Source organism: Eulemur rufifrons, chromosome 2 (genome assembly GCF_041146395.1).
Source record: "Eulemur rufifrons isolate Redbay chromosome 2, OSU_ERuf_1, whole genome shotgun sequence".
Lineage (NCBI taxonomy): Eukaryota > Metazoa > Chordata > Mammalia > Primates > Lemuridae > Eulemur > Eulemur rufifrons.
This window is the reverse complement of record NC_090984.1, coordinates 7,045,094-7,064,845: the sequence shown is the minus strand read 5'-3', so window position 1 is coordinate 7,064,845 and position 19,752 is coordinate 7,045,094. Positions and strand designations below refer to the sequence as shown.

General features: G+C 38.6%; 1 protein-coding gene and 1 non-coding gene across 2 annotated transcripts; both read right to left on the bottom strand.

The window, feature by feature from the left end:
• Positions 1-7,963: 7,963 nt before the first annotated feature.
• LOC138381089 (U6 spliceosomal RNA) lies at positions 7,964-8,069 on the bottom strand. The gene has a single exon (XR_011233032.1). It is a non-coding gene; the product is annotated as a U6 spliceosomal RNA (small nuclear RNA).
• Positions 8,070-9,726: 1,657 nt separating this feature from the next.
• LOC138392169 (putative ankyrin repeat domain-containing protein 19) lies at positions 9,727-19,276 on the bottom strand. Its single transcript, XM_069482678.1, has 6 exons — positions 19,065-19,276; positions 15,577-15,691; positions 15,241-15,414; positions 12,882-12,894; positions 11,274-11,397; positions 9,727-9,868 (listed from the first exon to the last, which is right to left on the bottom strand). The coding sequence occupies exons 1-6, from the start codon at positions 19,241-19,243 to the stop codon at positions 9,727-9,729; spliced, it is 747 nt and encodes a 248-aa protein (XP_069338779.1). The 5' UTR covers positions 19,244-19,276.
• Positions 19,277-19,752: the final 476 nt, after the last annotated feature.

Genomic DNA, 19,752 nt, shown 5'->3' with positions numbered 1-19,752 from the left:
TTAAAGAGGACACAAACTTCCAGAAAGCCTTTGCCTCTACTCAAAGGGAAACGATTAGCTAGAAGTTACTCTTTAGTTGAAGGATGTCTTGAGTTTTGTTACTACTTAAAAGGTACTTAAAATTAAATATAGAATCATAACCCATTCATTCTAAAATGCAATTGCAAAAGCAAATGCCCCCTGTGCTATGTCGTCTCAGCCATGCAAAGAAAACAATATTCAATTTGATTGTAATTTTCTGGTACCTGTATCACCGGAATTTCAGGTCCTTTAGGCTCTTCTTCCCCTTGCTCTGAAGTCACAAAGTCATGTTCTGCTGTCAATTCCACAGATTTAGTGAAAATGAGCTACTTAGAACGAATCCATAAAAACTTTAGTCCTCATAAAAACAGAAAATTAAAGACTTTTGATTTGTATAAATTGAGAGACTGTAAATGAAGCTTAATAGGTAGCAAAATGTTTAGGTGCTTAAAAATCTCTCCTAATTATGTAAAACTTCAAGACACCACTCACGGAGGCACCGGATGTCACCAGCCACCTGGCACACAAGCATCTCAAAGATCCACTCACAAAATCATCCACTCACCAGAAATGAACAAAGCCATGAGAAACACAACAAAATTGTAAGGTATAGCAAAACATAGAAAGGAACACTGGGTACTGCTGTCTACTTCATAACAGTAACCCTAGCTTTTTATCCACATGCAGCGCATGTGCTTCTCAGTAAACATTGCTACAATTACCCTCACTTTTTGTGCCTTTGCACTGTACACCCTGTTCCTCATATCGCAAATGCTTTCCTCTGCTATTCTGACAAATTTCCTTCCATCTTTTAAGACTCAGGCTGCTATGTGAAGGTCTCCTTCATTTTGCCTCCTTCCCCAGATAAACAGGCATCTCCTTCCTTAGGGCTGCCTTACGACTTTACATCCACATTGTAGGAGGAGCTATCCACTGCTATGCAGAAACACTGAATTTAATCTTTAAGGTTCAGTAGGACTTTTAACTTGTTTGGGGGAGAAGGGAAGTTATCTTACATAGAGATGGTTAAAAGTAAAGTAATCCAATTAACTACATATTCTAGTTAAGCCACCGATTACCAATTTCTAAAGAAATATAGTAATGGAAAAGTGCTTCCCATGAAAACTATAAAACAATTTGTATTTGACAATTCCACAGACTCTTAAACTCCTGGCAAACAATCATCAGTAACAGTCACTGTGCTAAAGATATAAAGAAGATTAGCATGAAAAACTAACAGAAGCCTGATCAAAAGTGAGACACTGTCACTACAAGAAATAAAAAAGTTAGCTGCTCATGGTGGCATGAACCTGCAATCTTACTTTCTGGGGAGGCTGAGGCAGGAGGATGGTTTGAGCCCAGGAGTTTGAGGTTGCAGTGAGCTGTGATGACACCACTGCACTCTGCCTGGGTGACAGAGCTAGACCCTATCTAGAAAAGGAAAGAAGAGAAAAGAAAAGAAGAGTAGAGAAAAGAAAAGAAAAGAGAAACTAATAGAATGCCAGATCTACTTTAGGACAGGCAGCCAATTCTCTCAAAAGGAAATAATACACATTTGTCAAGCATACATATGTCACAAATGTGTTATGATAGTATTTTCCTTTGGGATGAAATTAAAAAAAAAAAACAGTAAAAGCAGAGATATCAGCAGAATGCAAATGAGAGGAGAATTACACTAACAAAAAAGAGTCAGGAGCTAATTTTTCTACCGATGTCAGCAAAGTTTCCAAAATACTGAGAACTAGTAAATTCAGCATATCACCTTATATTTTTCTTTTGATATATATATATATATTAATTTTCTGCAATAAAATATTTAAAAGATGTCAGTTTTTCCAAACTGCTGGCCTCTAAACTGTTTCTGGTGACAACTTGAAACTGCCCAAACATGACTGTGTTACGATCCTATGCCACAGGGAGGGCAGGTACATCTGACAGCACGTTCCATTTCTCACTGCCAGATTTTTGGTTTGGAATGGATGCAGAACAGCTTGTCAAGGGCTTGAGAATGAAACAAGTAATTCCACAAGAGGCAGATAAGAAAGACAACACTTTTCCTCACACGTGACCCTTAGGTTTTGGCAATTCTGGAAAAGTGCTGAGAGGTGTACTCACCAGTCTAGACCATTTTCCCTCATCCTGCATAGGTAGCTGCTGCACTTACAGAAACTGATTAGGGTCTTGGCAGCTATATTCCTCCACATTTGGATGCAAGAACAACCAATCACATAAACAGTAGGCTTTACAACTATAAATTTGTTCTTTTGGAAAGGATGTCATGTAATCTTACTTGTTAGAATAGATACTCCCTCCTGGAAATTCTCACTTTTTAAAATTTTTGCAACATCATTTCCTCTGATTTCTCTCCTACTTTTGCCTAACCACTTCTCAGTCTTCTACACTAACTGCTTCTCCTCTGGGAAATGTTGATATGCCCAGGGTTTTCCCACTGGACTTCTCATTCTGCATTTTCCCCATCGTGGATGAGTTCATTCAGATCTACGACTTTGCCTGATAATTAGAATAAGATTATTCCAAGTCTGCATCTCCAACCTCAGTGTTCCATCTCCAGCTAGAAATGTCTATTATCCACTTACCTGCTGAAAATCTCCTACATGAATATCCCAGGAAACACAGTATGTATAGAAAAAACATAGTCTTCCCTGTTAACCTGCTGCTCCCCTCTGCTTACCTGACAATTTCCTATTCCTTCCGCATGTCCAGTTTAAATGCCAGTGTACAGCATGGAAATCTATGGATCATTTGAAATTTCTCTCTGCCCCCTAACATTTCACGCTCAATAGTCGTATTAACTGTACCTCTTTTCTGCCTCTGCTTTATGTTTCTACTACCACTGGAAACATATACATAAGTATTCACATATAAAATAATTATATTCATACTTCTTAGTTTAACGTGCTGTTAATGGATGGCTTTCACAGGAAGAATAAACTGCCAACTATTATTGTTATTTCTTAAATTAAAAACATTAAGCAAAACAAATGAAAAGGCATAATGCCAAGAAAAAGACCAACATTTTAAAATGAATAAACTGAGCTCCCTATCTTTTTGTATTTTACCACGGATCAGTGAAAACCTCCTAATATTAATAGATCGAGACTACTCCAAGAATTGGTGACAAGGAAACGATGGCTTTGACTACTGCAAAAGCTTCCTTTGTCTCCCAGTGTCTGTATGTGGTTACCTTCCACCTATCCCCTATGTGGGGGCTCAGTAGATTACAGACCACTCATCAGATCCAGCCTGCCATATGGTTTTGTAAATAAAGTTTTACTGGAGCACAGGCGTGTCTATATGCTTACATACCGTCTACAACTGCTTTCACACTACAATGCAAGGTTGAGTAGATGTGACAGAGACCACCACCTGGCCTGAAACATTCACTCTGTGGCCCTTAGCGTAAAGAGCTTGCCAATCTCTACTTTAGACCATAACCAATCTCTGTTTTAGACCAAATCTAATCTTGTGGCTCCCTTGCTCAAAATTCACCAGTGAATCCCTGCAGCACACTTTGCTGGCTCCCTACAACAGCCACCTTATTCTTTCTTGCTGGGGAAACACAATCTTAGCTGGATATTTCTCAGCCCAATACGCCAACCCAGCTCCCAAACCAGAAATGATTATTCTAAGCTTATCACTGTCATTACATCTGCTTTCCCAGCGATTGGCTTAGGAATGAGCACATGGTGTAACCCAGCCAATAAAGCATTACAGGAAGTCCCCTGCAAGCTTCTGAGTTTTCTCCCTATTTAACAGAAACATGTGAAGAAAAGCAGGCCTTTCAGCCTTCAGATACTGTCCTGTGAGAACATGATGCTTGGAGCTGTTGCTAATTAGCCAATCATGAAAGGAGACAAGAGCAAAATGCCACCAGCAGCACAGCTGAAAGAGGGACAACAAGTGGGATCCTGATGACACTGACCCACCAAAGCAACTCTTGTCCCTATGGTTTTAGCCACTGTTAGTTAGGTCATCTGCTGTCTACAGCAAAAAGCATTTTGATAAATTGCCCATGGCCTACAGGGGAAGATCTGCTCATTTCTGTACATTAAAAAGCCTTTCATGAGCTCATCTCAGCGAGGCAGTCACCTCATTCCCGGCCACTCTCACATTACACTTTTGCTGTAGGAAACCGAACTGCTTTAAACCCTGCAAAGTTCACTCGTGAGTACCAGATTTTGCACTTGCCGTTCCTTCTGACAAGCACGCAATCCTCTAAGATGTTCCTCCTGCCAAGCGTCATCCTTCTGCCTCTTCATCTGGCAGACTTTTATTCGCTCTGCCATGCTCACTTCACATCCTACCTATTTTCTTAAAGCTTTAATTTCTCCCCATGGACATAAAGTGTCAGGCATATGTTACAGTTAACATAATAAATACATAACAAGTGGTCACTATGTGCTCCCGGGGGGCATCAGACACACGGGAAACACTGAATAAAGTAGTAAATAATAAAAAGGACAATGATAATAACCAGCTCCTGACAGTATTTTTGAATGTTTGTCTTCTGGAACATTAGAAAAATGCTTCACACCTAAAAGACACTTGACTTGATAGTTATTTGTTAAGTGGGCAAGGGAATAAATGCATGAAAATGATTTCTTTGACAATTCTCTTGAAAAATCACAGAAATTCTTAATAAATAGAAATAGTTCCACTCTGAGCACATTAAAGAACTAAACTAAGTCTATTCCATCTTCTTTCTCCTGCAACTTGCAAAACTTAAGTTACAGAAATTCTTTCAGAAGTACAGACTACATTACAATTTAGATTATACAATGCATTTGGTATCAGACTGAGGTAGCATAGTAGCATTTTGTTACTGTGAAACATTTTTGTAATTTTATTATAATTTGTTGTGCCCAGAGTTGTTCTATTGGAATATTATGACAAAACTCTAGCCAGTGGTAACAGAATATCTTCTTCTAACATTGCTGATAGATACTGTGGCAATTATTGAGCAGAGAGAAGAACACATCCTGTTCTAACAAAGTAAATGTATTTCATTCAATTTCAACTTATGGGCAATGAAGTCGATAATAGTGACAATATGTTGGCACAAGAATATGTAACATGCCTTGTACTTCAAAACAAAGAATTGCCCTTCTGACTTCTCTACCCAGTAGGTATCTTTAAGAAATGACCAACTATTGCTGGTGGTGCACACGGGATACGTTTTGCACTTCTTATTGCCATTTGTTTATGGTACCACAAAGGTATTGTTGAGTTCACAGACATTACTTTTTTAGTTGACAGAAATCACTATGTAATACAATTGACCCTTGAATAACAGGGGTGTGCACTGCAGGGCCCCGTTATAAGCAGATTTTCTTCCACCTCGGCCGCCAACAGACAGCAAAACCAACCTTTTCCCTCCCTTCTCCTCCTGAGCCTACTCAATGTGAAGACCGGGAAGGTAAAGACCTTTATCATGATCCACTTCCACGTAATGAACATACTTTTTCTTCCTTATGATTTTCTTAATAGTTTCTGTTCTCTAGCTTTATTGTAAGAATACAGTACAATATTCTTACATTATTGTAAGAATACAGCATATAATACATACCAAAATTATGTGGTAATCAACCATTTATGTTATCTGTAAGACTTTCAGTCAGTAATAGACGCTTAACAAAGTTTTAGGGGGATCCAAAAGTTATACACCGGCTGGGCATGGTGGCTCATGCCTATAGTACTAGCAATTTTGGAGGCTGAGTTGGGAGGATTGCTTGAGACCAGGCAAAAAGAGACCAGCCTGATCAACAGAGCAAGACCCCATCTCTACAAAAAATTTAAAACTTATCCAGGCATGGTATCACATGCCTGTAGTCTCAGCTACTCAGGAGGCTGAGGCAGGGGATCACCTGAGCCTAGGAGTTTGAGACTGCAGAGAGCTATGAGGAGGCAGCGCACTCTAGCCCAGGCAACAGAGCAAGACACTGTCTCCAAAAAAAAATAGTTGTATGCAGATTTTTAACTGCAAGGGGGATTGGTGCCTCTAACCCCCATGTTGTTCAAGGGTCAACAGTAATGAATATTCCTTTACTAAATGCAAAACATTTACTATAATACTAAATAGGAGATTCATTTTTATAGCAAGTCCAACTCATTATAATGTGACTATAGAGGAAATTTACAACATACTAACTTAAACATCTCTTTTCTTATTCATACAAAAATATCATTTAAGATTTCAGAGACCATAAGTAATTAAGTAAATTTTTTTTCATAATATTGTTTTGCATTACAAATTACCTACAACCAACTTCTTAAGTAATTCTGAATTTGAGGCTGCTAAGAAAGAAATTAAGAAATTTAAATATTAATTTTTTAACTTCTGGCCGGGCGCGGTGGCTCACGCCTGTAATCCTAGCACTCTGGGAGGCCGAGGCGGGTGGATTGCTCAAGGTCAGGAGTTCGAGACCAGCCTGAGCGAGACCCCGTCTCTACTAAAAATAGAAAGACATTATATGGACACCTAAAAATCTATATAGAAAAAATTAGCCGGGCATAGTGGCGCATGCCTGTAGTCCCAGCTACTCGGGAGGCTGAGGCAGTAGGATCGCTTAAGCCCAGGAGTTTGAGGTTGCTGTGAGCTAAGCTGACGCCACGGCACTCACTCTAGCCTGGGCAACAAAGTGAGACTCTGTCTCAACAAAAAAAAAAAAAAAAAAATTTTTTAACTTCTCTGTTGTGGTCACAACCTCCTACTCTTATTATGGTAGAACCACCAACAGCAACTCACTATTAGAAGTCTTACCTGGACTGCAATTTTGAGGAGGATTATAATGTTTCATTTGTTTCTTATATTTGAAAATTTGATGGAAAAAGCTATATATAAAAAATAAATAAAATTAGTATTTTAATACAGATATAAAAAACTTTTACTAAATATAGTAAATTCTTAGAGCACTTCAGAAAATATCACAGCCAATGTAAGAATGTTATACACTTCAAATTTGTAAGATCTACAAACTTCTTATACAGCTTCTAATTAGTAAAGAAAAAAAGGTGAAGTACTCATGAATTAACTCACTACATTAACCAGAGCCAGCTAGACATAATGGAAAATATCCTGAAATCAGAATAGGTTCTAGCTCCACAAACAGCTATTTGTTCACGGCCATGTTGCTTCTCTTAGGCTCAATATTTTCTTCTAAAAGTAAGTATTTTACTGCCTTAACTAGGTTCTTAATTAGGTTGTTATAAAAATGTACTGAGACAACATTTTTGAAATGCTCAGAGAAATGGTGATGCAATGGAATACTTTGTTCCTGAACTTCATTGCTGAAGCTATTATAGAAGCTCAAATAAAACCCAATCCGTCTTTTTTCAAGGTTCTAATATTCAAATGTTGCATTTTTCAGAACATATTAAGATCTAATTTTTGTTGTTAGTTGTTCTATTCTTTGTAGCTCATAATTCAGGCCATCTCAGCTATTTCACAATTTTTAACAAACTGTATTTATAAATACATTATCTCCTTAAATTAGATAACATTAGTGTCTCCATCACTGAGACAATCAGTCATGCAAAGGGCAGAAAACAAACAGATGTCAAGACCTGGCTTGCACTACTACTGTTCCCTCCCTAGCTGCTCAGACTCTGAACCAGCAGACCTTTGTTAGAATGATGCTTAACCTCCATGTTCATCTCCAACCGACATGGAAGATAAAATCCTACCTTTTTAAGTTCCACAAAGGAAGTTGACATTTTCTCATTTCTGAGCTACATACCAACAACATATGTGCACACAACATGCCATGTGTTGCTAAGCTCCATTCTCATTTCATAGATTACCTTACACAGATATCTTTGTAAAGAACATCACAGTTTCGATATTGAGTGCCGCCCATTGTGCTGGACTCACAGTTTTGGTGGATCTAGTCAGCAAACAGTCAAATGACCTTCCAGGGACTGTGCAAAAATGGAGCATCTCAAGAATGAGCACATCATATTGTCACAGGAGCCATGCTAACTGCTCCGTATTGTTTCAAGTTTAGGATACGTGCTGCCAGAGAAAGCACAAAGCCCCACCTCTGTATGTGGGTATCGATGAGTCCTGGGTGAGGCTTAGCCCTGTTACATCCAACTACCCTAGTTTAGACTCAGAGGTTTCAGCTGAATGGCTTCTTTGTGAAGCAGAATTTGAAAATGTTTTAAAACCTTGAGGTAGAGAACCAAGCAGCTTGGGAGATTTTTGTTATTATGGGGAAGAGATCACTTCAGGGCCAAGGGCAAGTTGGTGCCCACTACTCAGGAAGGATGATATGGACCATTCGCTACCTCAGAAAAGGTGCTACCCAGGACACAAACAGACCTCAGGGTACAGAGCTGGTAACAAAGAAGAAAGGGAACTCTGATCTATTCCTGCAACATTGTTTGAACCTCTCTGACAGTTTAGAACAATCTCAACTAACATTTGCTTGAGAAAAGGGCTTCAAAGGATAACTTACCATGAAGGTTTAGACTAAGTCTAAGCCGAAATGTGGGTTCTACGTAAGGTTTGAAGTGCGGGGGGAAGGGTCACTTGCTCACTATGTGTGTGGCTAAAGCTAGCAGGCCCAGCTGCAGAGCAGAGTCCTGCTGCTTTGGGAACAATGGCTGAGCACATGAGCATCTGCACGTGAACTAAAAAAAATGTTACTTGGAAGTCTAAGTATGGATGACCATGAAGACTGAGGGATCTGAACCAGCAAGGGTGTCCTCGTACCAAAGGTCATCATTACCGGATGGCAGGATCAGTTTCCATAGCAACAATGCAGCAACCGCATCAAGGGAAACAACTGAATGATTAGAATGTTCTTTTTTTCCTCCTTCTGACTTATAAAAGAGGATCATCTTCCTTGCACTTTGGAACCCCTTAAGTTCTTTAAAATTCAAGGAGAAGGTTAGGACTGAGGTCCCCAACCCCCAGGCTGCAGGCTGCTGCTGGTCCGTGGCCTGTTGGGAACTGGGCTGCACAGCAGGAGGTGAGGGCCTTCATCTCTATTTACAGCCACTCCCCATCACTCACATCACCTCCTGAGCTCCACCTCCTGTCAGATCAGTCACTGTCGCCCATCAGCCCCAGATGGGACCATCTAGTTGCAGGAACACAAGCTCAGGGCTCCCACTGATTCTGCATTATGGTCAGTTGTAAAAATATTTCCTTATATGTTACAATGCAATAATAATTCTGAAATAAAGTGCACAATAAATGTAATCCACTTGAATTATCCCAAAACCATCCCACCCGATCCATGCAAAAGTTGTCTTCCATGAAACTGATCCCTGGTGCCAAAAAGGTTGGGGACCGCTGGTCTAGGAGATAGCCCCCAGGGCATGATACAAGAGTTTCTGCTAAACTGGACATTTCAAGACCCAAATAACGAATTAGAAGTATCAAGGATGTGACCTTATTTTTATCCCATGCATAGGGGTTATACTTGGAATAAAATGGACAATGTTGAGATCCTTAAGGATAAAGGTCTTAAATGTCCTGAGGAAAAGAATCCTGCACCCTTTGCTACTTCTGACTAGGCTAGCCTTTTGCTTGATTCCCGGCACATGAAGTGGACTACCTCGCGGCCATTCCAGCACTACCTGAACCAAACTATGAAATCTCCCCTGATGTATAAGATGCAATAGCTATAATTATCTTATACCCCAATTTAGTATCAACTAGTCTTTGAATGGGTACACTTACGTATAAGACTGAATAGCAACAGCATAATCTTCTGCAGTCCGTCCCTGGTAATCTTTAGCAAAGACATCAGCACTTTGCTGGAGCAGAAGACTGACTGTACTGGATGATTCACATTGTATGGCAAGCATGAGGGGTGTTCTAAAATAACAGAGAGATAACTCCACCCTTAGGAACTTTAATAAAGTTACTTAAACAACTAATATGATATACTTTACCAGTTCACTATCTTGCCTGTCTGTGTACAGTTAACCATTTACATGTACTTGTAGACACAAGAATCCTGGGTGCTCAAGGGTTCACTTTTGTAAATTACCACTGAGGCTAAAAGAAAGGGACAAAAGAAAGCCTCCCGTCTCACTGGGGTATGGCATAGTACAAGTTGCTAATTTATAGTCCTTTGATGGGCAAGAAACTATGCTGAGGTCACTTATCTAAAATAGGCCCAGATTTAAATGGAGAATTATCCATTCTTCCCTAGTCTAAACAGAATATATTTTAATTCAAAGTCAGGTAGGGGTCACAGAAGTAAAAGCTACCTACAGCCTTACATCAACAATATTAGTAATAACAGTAAGAACTGTACTCAGAGTACTTTCAGGTATCGATGATGAGAAGCATGTGCTGGGCACTGAAGTAAACGCTGTACACACACACAGACACACACACACACACACACATAATCTCACACACAGCAACCCTTGGTGGATATCTTTTGATCCTCCTTTTCATATCAGAAAACATATGTGGTGATCAATAATGTCCCCAAGGTGCACATCTAGCAAGTGGGAAGCCAGGAATTGAACCCAGGTTTCTGGGAGTCTAAATCTATCTCTTTTCTCTTTGTCACCCACCTATGGCTCATCTTCATTCAAGGAAAAGTTTATCCAATAAAAGCTGTCTTTCTTCCCTCTGCCCATACCAATTAAAAATAAAAACACCAAAATACACTAGAAATGCAAATGGAAAAGCTGATGAATCCACAGTGTCTGGTAATAGCAATTCATAGTCACTTAAGGATAACCTAACATCAATATACTTCAAAGAAAGCAACTTAAAGCAAAGACTCATTGAGTAATGCAAAAGACAAAATGAATTTTACCTCCTATCTGTGTGAAATACAGCATTTTTAAAGGAAAACTATGTAAGAAGCAGAGGTGAGACAAATACTCTGACGGGGTAAAGAAGTTCATATTGAGTCATAAAGCAATCTAAAAGTTAAAGTTCACACTTCATAAAACTAATAAAACTAATATGAAACCCCTTTAGCCAAAAAAGATTATAGCACTGAAAAAAGATAATATGATGAAAAACATCAAATTACAAACATCAGTCAATATTGCAAAAGAAGATGAATCCTTCTGTATACTCTTCTTTACATTGTCCCATACAAATCACTGATTTTCTAACTGAAGATTTCTGTTGATATTTTTCACTATACCCCAATAATTATAAGGGAATCATCTTATTCACTTAATATTTCTGACTTGAGTGACTGTTACCATTCTAGAAAAACACTTTTTTAAAAAAGAACTAATTACTGTACCTTTTCAAGGCATCAGTCACATTTACATCTGCTTTCTCCTTTATTAAAAATTCTGCCACTTCCACGTTTCCTTTTCTCAGACTAAGCAAAAGTGGTGTGAGATGAGCCTGTAATACAGCAAAAACTATTAATAATTGACAAAATTCAATATTTCTCAACTGAAGTGAACACCTTATATAAGATCCTAAGAATGTACATATAATACAGAAAGTGAGTAAAGAGTAGCCCCTTCCTTCTCAGCCCTGTGCTTTCCCATGTGCTGCTCCTTCCCTTGGAAACACGCCGCCTCTGCCTCACCGCGTTAGCTCTGGTCATCTCCAAAGCTCACTTCAGACACTCATTGCTCCCAAGAATCTTTGCTTCTGTCACAGCATTTATCATGGTATATCGTAATGATTTTAGTGATTCTCATCTAAAAAGAGCTTCTTGTGGGCAGGGGCAGGATCTATTGTCTCTACACCCCCAGACCCTAAGATATAGTAGTGAACATTTGCAGTATTTTTATTGAGCTAATGATCTAAATTATTACCTCTAGAGCAGTGTTTCCTAAACTATATTTCAAAGAATATCTGCCCTACAAGAAGTAATGTACCCCAACAGAAAGTTTGCATGATCATCTATTTGTGAAAAATATTACAAAATTGTGCACTATATGTCCAGTATCAAAGCAATCTTCTAAATTTGCCTAATCCCTCTTTGACAATACATTTTTTGTGTGTGTGTGGCAAACATTAACATTTGAGAAATTAGAGATACAGAGATCCAGGTTTGAAAGCTTTCAACAAAGGTGGAGGATTTCTCCAGGTGATGCCAACTCACTTGACTCTCTTCTATCAATGGTGACAAGATCCCAGATGCCAATGTCTGCCACTCCTGCTCAAGTGGGTCATTAAGGAAATGGGCTTTGAATTAAAAGAGACAGGTTTCAAATGAACTTTGATTGCTTATTATTAAATGGTCCGTGGAATTTCTCCTATTACAAAATCACAGATTTTTATCTCAGCTGTTAAAAAACTCAGTATGAAATTTTATTCTCAATGATAATGGTAATCCTAGGACCCTAATGCATATCTACCTTTTTAATCCATTTTTATTCTGGTTTCCCTTTTAGTTGTTACTTAAAACTATTTTTATTTTAGGTAAAATATGAATCAGAAATAGAAATATAATGGTTTTTTTAATTAAAGTTCTACTACTGACGTGTATGAATTATTTCTAGCATAAGTAAAGTCACTAAATCACTTGTACTTTTAAGGGACGATGCTGAGAAGAAACATATAACATCATCTGCAATGTGCATAACCAATCCAACCATAACCATGATTAACCTAAAAAGGCTTATAGGCAGTCTAATAGGAAGACAATTATTTATGGCATATATTAAGAAAAAAGAGTTTTTAAAAAGCCACCTTCTGAATTCTAAGATTCAACCCCATTACTAAGGGATTCATATAAAATATAGGTTATACATTGTAAATAAAGATAAACTGTCTGGAAAACCTTGAAACCTTTACCAACATATATACAACACAGGAGTCATAAACTCAAATACTTACAGAGGCAAAGTAGGTGACCTGAGTAAGTACAGGACCCAGGTGGGCACAGTACCGAACCGGACAATCTATGCGTCATATAAAGGGGCAACCTCTGCACAGCATACCAACCAGCAAGACGGGCTCAAGGGACACCTTGACATTTCTGAAGAGATGCCTGAGACCAGATTTGATTCTTCAAGAGAAGCGTGAAATCCAGATTTCTGCATGTCTGCTAAATTTTACATGTTGACTCAATTTATCGAAGCATATTAAACCTCACTTAGACTACACACCTAGTGCTTTTATATTTGCTACACATGTGTTTCCAAACGGTTGTGAATAAAGCAAGTATTTGCATGTAAAATCTTTCCTTTGTTTCATATCATATGTTTTAACAAAATAATCAGGCCCCAACATGGAATAAAAATTGCTAAGACTTACAATACCCACTTCAAAAGCTTTTCCAGCATTTATTCAGTTACTATTTATATTTAATTCTCCCAGATTGTTAACCAAATGGATAACTAGTTCATAGGAACTGCCTAAATTGAATTATTAAAAGAATTCCTATTTGTATTCTTACTAACTTCATGGGTTTCTGTGTTTAAAACTGCCATCCTGACTATGCTGAAGCTCTGTGATCTTAACAGACACACTGAGATAGTTCATAACACAGCTTCAGCTGAAAAAAAGGTTCAGGACTTGCTACTATTCTAACTGAGAAAACCCTAATTGTAATAAACATGTGTTGACCTAATCACCTGAATGATAACAAAAAGACAGGAACTTCTCAAAGGGTCGGCCTGTATGTATTCAAAGACTACCCATAAGTAAATTTCTTATTTAAAAGACCCTCTCAATGGCAGTGAATGGTTGAAAGGGAAAGATGTTATTTTGTAAGCTGATAGATAAAGCCTATAATGATCCTTTTAACTCCTCAACCACACAGATGGAGAAAAACAGATAAAAGTCAGGCTACTATTGTTGGAAAGCAGAGATGTGAAGGAAGTAGCACCTATCAAACTCCAACTCTTCTAGATATTTCTTGTTTTTGAGATATGGAAATTCATATATTACACTTCAGTGATTCTTAACCAGGAGTGGATCAGAATCTCGAGAGAAATTTTGTTGTTGTTGCTGTTAGAGACAGGGTCTTGCTATGTTGCCCAGGCTGGACTCAGGAGCTCCTGGGCTCAGGTGATCTTCCCACCTCAGCCTCCCAGTTAGCTTGGACTATAAGCACAGGCCACTGTGCCTGGCTTCGAGGAAATATTTTTAAATATACATGTCCAGACCTTATTAGATTTACTAAATTAAAATTCTCGGGCAGAGCCTAGACTTGCAAATTATTTTTTTTAGTTTCCCCAGGTCACTGTGCGGCACAATTCTAGCTGAGAACTAATGCAGTAGACGATCGCTTTAGCCTCATGTCTCACCCACGTGGCCAATTCCTGTTATTATTTGGGGATTTGGCCAAAAAGAGGAAAGAGTAAGAGGTAGAGTCATTTACTGAAAATTCCATTTAATGTTCCTGGGAAGGGGGAGAACAGGGACCAGTAAACTCAAAATACAACTTGGTTTTGCTACTTCTCCCACCTTCCCATCAAGACATTCTAGCTTTGAGAGCAGAGTTTAGACTCTTATCTAAGTTGCTGTTCCTGCCACAATAGGATAATCAGTCAATGAATTATTTGTTCTTCCCTCTTCTTGCCCACTTCATCACCACCTACTCACCACCAATCTGCTTTCCTCGGAGTCCTCCTACAGTGGATGCCTGGGCAGGATGACCACTCACTAACACTCTCCACCTGAGAATTATCATCCCCACAGCTGAAGAGCTCCTGGTCTAAACATAAAAACTTTGGGGGGACATGCAAAAAACCTCTTCTTGGTGTTTTCCCTGACTTACATAATTGTCAAATTGGCCTGCATATTTCTGGTAGCTCTCCTTCTCCCTGTCCATTGTTCCCTTTTTAGCCTTGCCACTGAGAGGTAAACCATGTTCATAGAAATTACTTTTTTATAGGAACTTCTCAACAACAGCAAGATTTCCATTTCTGTGAAATGCATTTGTTTTGTTTGAGTTTTACGATAGAGCCCATTTCCAGGGTCAATTTGCTTTGCCATGTTGTTTTGCACTAATTAGAAAACCAAAAAAAAAAAAAAAAATTGAGTGGAAAAAGAATTTGAAAAAAATTTTTACCTTTAGTGTTATCACAAATATTTACCATAAATGCATAAAAGAAGCTGTACCCTCTAATGCTTCTTTAAAAGTATCAATATTTCAAGTAAAACCTTAGATAATTATTTCAAAATATTTTCATTCAGAGAATGCCTGAACTTCCAAATATGGAAAATTGACCCTTACATTATGTCAATGTTAAAACAAAGGCATTTCCAATAGTTTGAAAATAAAGTTGGTTGATCTATACCTTGTTTATCGTTTCCAGAGTGGCACCATGAGCACATAGTTTTGCTGCTATTGATGAATCCCCATTATAGGCAGCATAGTGGAGAGCAGTGTTGCCGTAGTCATCCACAACATTGGGATCGGCACCATGTTCTAAGAGCAGAATGACACATTCCTGTGCCTGGCATTGTACGGCCTGTCAGTGTCAGACCAAGAAATAGACCGTAAATTCTAGGAATTCAATATAAACATTTCACAGGTTTCACTTATGAGTTATATTTCAATGAGATAAATTCATTTTTATTCTGTGGGTTTAAAGTAAACCCATCTCATGCTGAAATAGTTGGCAGCTATATACCTTTATCAGAGGTGTCCTGTTTTTTCTGTCACAGGGGTTAAGGTCACAGTTTCTGCCCAGCAGGAAAGTTACCATCTGTGCATTGCCTTTGGCACAGGCCAAATGGAGAGCAGTCCTATGAAGGTGAGAGGACTTTTTAGAAAATTGTAGTTCACCATCTCAAAACATATTCATGTAACTGTAAACATTAAATCTCATGGTAGCCCATCTGTTTTCAAAACAAATCTTTAATTTTCTTGTGAAGATGGGACAATATTTATTAGCTCTTAGTACTCACGGCATTAATGAAAGAGCAGCCTATTGGAATACAAAGACATTGGCCTTTGGATTCAGTTCAACTTGGGTTTGAATCCTCCTTTAAGCTGTCACTTGCTAGCTGTGACTTAGCTTTTCTGTGCCTCAGTTTCCTCACTATTAAAATGGAAATGAGAATAGTGGAGATACCTCCCAGGATACCACTGTGATGCTTACGTGAGAATCTACACTAAGTGTTTTGAAGAGTTCCCAGCACAAATAACAACTCAATAATTGTTAGATATTATAACGATTACCATGACTACTACCTAATAATGATGACATTCTGATTAAGTAAAATGATACAATAATATCTAACCTGTGGTACATTTTAAAGACTAGAGATACAGCTGTATTTCCATGATTCTAAAATGCTCATTTTTTCACATTTTAACACCACTGACATTGGAATGCCACTTGTAATTCATGATTTATTATAACTATAATTGGCATCATTTTAAAAATTATCTTATTGATACATAAGATAATGGGCCATCACACAATCCATGATGACTTACATTAAATGAAATTTGGTATATACAACAGGTCTCTTGCAGTTCTTTTCATATGATTGGCATTTAAAGAAATTTTAGTTTTTAAAAGTGCTATGAAAAAAGAGGGCTGAAGTAACAACAACAATGCATTTTTTAAACAAAGTTAATTCTTACTTTGATTGTCAAAGAGCTTTAAACCAAAGGAAATGCAGGACTCAAATGAATAGGTATGGCCCATTTTATTCAGTACTTAGATTTATAGAATATATGTAAATCAGATATTTCCAATGACTAATATTAGTATTTAAGAATGTTATAAAATTTCAAAAGGGCACTTAAAGGTTTTCTTTTGTAATTTTCTACCTTCAGAAATGCTTTTGTTTGAAAGCAGGGAGGAAAAGCTTCACTTGAGATCAAGTCCTAATACAACAATTTTAAATCCCTCAACTTGCTGCATCAGGGCAGGTAAAACATGAAGCTTTAAGGATGGAATGGCCCTGAGAGATAGTAGAATATGTCTGCTATGTAATAGATTTTGAAGTAATGTTTTATGAATAAGTAGACTGAAAGAATAGATAAGTACAGTTGAAGAGTTCAATATATTTTTTAAAAAACTCATAAAGTAAAGCAATACTTTTCCAATGGTAATAATCATCTATATTCACTATTTTTTATTTTCTTAAGGACACAAATAAAATGATTAATCTATAATGATTTGTATATATGTAATAAATACATATAAGTGAAAATATATGTACACGATAAAATGTGTACATAATAAAATCTACAAGCACAGATAAACATTCCTTTACTTTAGAAAAGACTAAAAGTTAGCAGAAGATACCAATCCAAACTAATTAATAGAAAATGGGAAAGTATTTTTCCTGTGCAAGATTCATACCCTTGCCCTTCCCAAGGATGATTTCATTAATAACAAATTTTAACTAAAACTTTTATACATGCTCATTGCAGAAATCACAGTAAAAAAGGAAAACCTTATAACCAAACTGATTTTTTTTCTCACTAGATATTTTAAAGTTCACCTCTGCATGTCAACAAACATCTGTGTCTACACCACCTTTAATGGTCACATATCATTCCATCCTGTGGATGCACTGAAATTTATTTTCAAATCCATTATATGGGTTATTCTTAATACACTGCTACTTTAAGCAGTGCTGAGAAAAACAAATTGTATGGATCTCAAATTATTAACATTTCCTAAAGATATTTTAGTACAACGAACCTGATGGGTAAAGAGAGTATGCATTTTTTAAAATGTGGTACTACCAAATTGTCTATTTGACAGGTCATGAGCAACTCAAACTTTAATCACCAGCATAAATACCACTGCACTTCATCCTCAAAACCTTTGTGGATAGAAAACAATTTTTCATTCCTCTTTTAACTTAAATTCGTCCTCTTACCAGGAACACTAAATATTTTTCCTATGTTCAGAGGTCAACTGTAGATCTGTAAAAAACAAATGTACCTTACCCAATTTTAGAGTTCTTTTCTTGTTGATTTAAAAGAATTTTCTCTAAAACGAAGATCTATTTTCATTTATTTATATCTGTTATAAATATTTTGCAAGTATGTTTTCCTTTATTTTGTTAATTTTTTTGCTATACGGGGGTTCTAACTTTTATTTTGCTAAATCAATCTTCAGGAAGCTTGTGTGTGAGGTCATTTTTAGGAGGGGCTTCATTAACATAAAATTGTTATCTATATAAATATGCATTTGTGGGTTTTTTTTCTAGTACTTTTTTCATTTGGTATATTTCATCATGAACTAGTTTTGTGATAAGAAAATCTACCTAGTTTTTTCCAGTTAACAGACATCTCATTTCTGAAAAATTCATCTTTTGCTAATAATATGAAATGTGACCATTATTAAGTTCTAAATTCTTACCTATATTTTAGTGTTTCTGGATTTTCTATGCCGTTCCATTTGCTTACATGTCTTTTCAGATGTTAGTAAACAATTTGTGGAAATTAATAGCACATGTGGATATCTAGATGAGCGAGTCTTTGTTCACACCATTACAAAAAATTTCTTAATGTCATCACAATAATAAAAGACAGACACCACGTGCAAATCAAAAATTTTTAAACTTTGGTATTGTAATGGGTTGATGTAAAATTAACAAACATAGAAAGAACTCACATTTTCGGGAAAATGAGTCTTCCTATTCAGGAACACGGAATCATCTTCCCACTTTAAAGTTGCCCTCTAAGGTCCCTTAATAGGTACACATATACATAGGGGCCCACTGATAGAAAGTGGATGTTGGATTTTATCCAAAGAAGTTTTAGCCCAGAAGTTGATATGTTATAGGAATTATTCCTCTCATTATGTACTTTTCTGTAATGCATACATTAAATGTGTACATTAAAAATAAAATGTTGCGTGTGCTAATTTTTGTTAAGTAAATCACTTTAAAATGGTCAATACAGTGCTCTACAAGGGGGATTAGGAGAGGATCAGAAACCAAATGAAGTTTTGCTTTTGTTGAGCTGCTCACAAAGGTGGCCTGGGAGCGGGACCCCTCCAGGGTTTCCTCATGCCACGTCTCAGGAGCCCGCGGAGGGGAGAAAGCCGAGCCCCTTGGGCGACAGGAGGGCTCGGGCTCCCGCAGGGCCCAGGAAGGGGGGCTTCTCCCACACGCCCCCCAGCCCCGGGCTCACGGTTCCTATTACCTGTGCTTCTTGTCTGTCTCATTCAGCAGCTCTCTGGAGCAGGAAGAGCAGGGGTAGGAAGCGATCTCCTGCACGATCTCGAGCTCACCCAAGAAGACAGCTTCGTGGAACACTGCCAGCTCTTTCCTTTGGACGACATATCCGCTGGATGCGCAGACGGTGCAGCCTGTCTCAGGCATGGGAGGTTGGGTCGCCCTGGAAGGGGCAGGGGAAGGGGCAGGGACAGGGGCAGGGACAGGGGCAGGGACAAGGGCAGGGGCAGGGGCAGGGACAGGGACAGGGACAGGGGCAGGGGAAGGAGGAGGGGCAGGGACAGGGACAAGGGCAGGGGCAGGGGCAGGGACAAGGGCAGGGGCAGGGGCAGGGGCAGGGGCAGGGACAGACGAGGTGGGCCCCATCCTGCCGCTCAAGCCGAAAGCTTCTTTCGGGTGGAGCCTTCCGGGTCCGCGGACACCTCAGCTCCTCCTCGCGCTTCCTCCGCCTCCGTAGCCCAAGGCTGGCAACCCGGTCTGGCCGACACCCGCAAGGAGCAAGCTCCGCACCTTCGTGCGGGTCAGACCAGTAAAGGCCAAGTCAACCGTCAGCGCCCGCGCTGCACCTCAGCAGGCGATGTCGCCGGCGAGCGCACAAAGACCCACGCGCCGCGGCTGGGGAAGTCTCTGGGGCCGTTGGCGTCGCCGGCAGGTGG

Coding starts and splice junctions, on each gene's coding strand:
- LOC138392169 (XM_069482678.1), bottom strand. CDS start 19,243: ATGCCTGAGACAGGCTGCACCGTCTGCGCATCCAGCGGATATGTCGTC. Junction 15,692..19,064: donor GAGACAGACAAGAAGCACAG/GTAATAGGAACC, acceptor TCACCTTCATAG/GACTGCTCTCCATTTGGCCT. Junction 15,415..15,576: donor ACAGGACACCTCTGATAAAG/GTATATAGCTGC, acceptor TGACACTGACAG/GCCGTACAATGCCAGGCACA.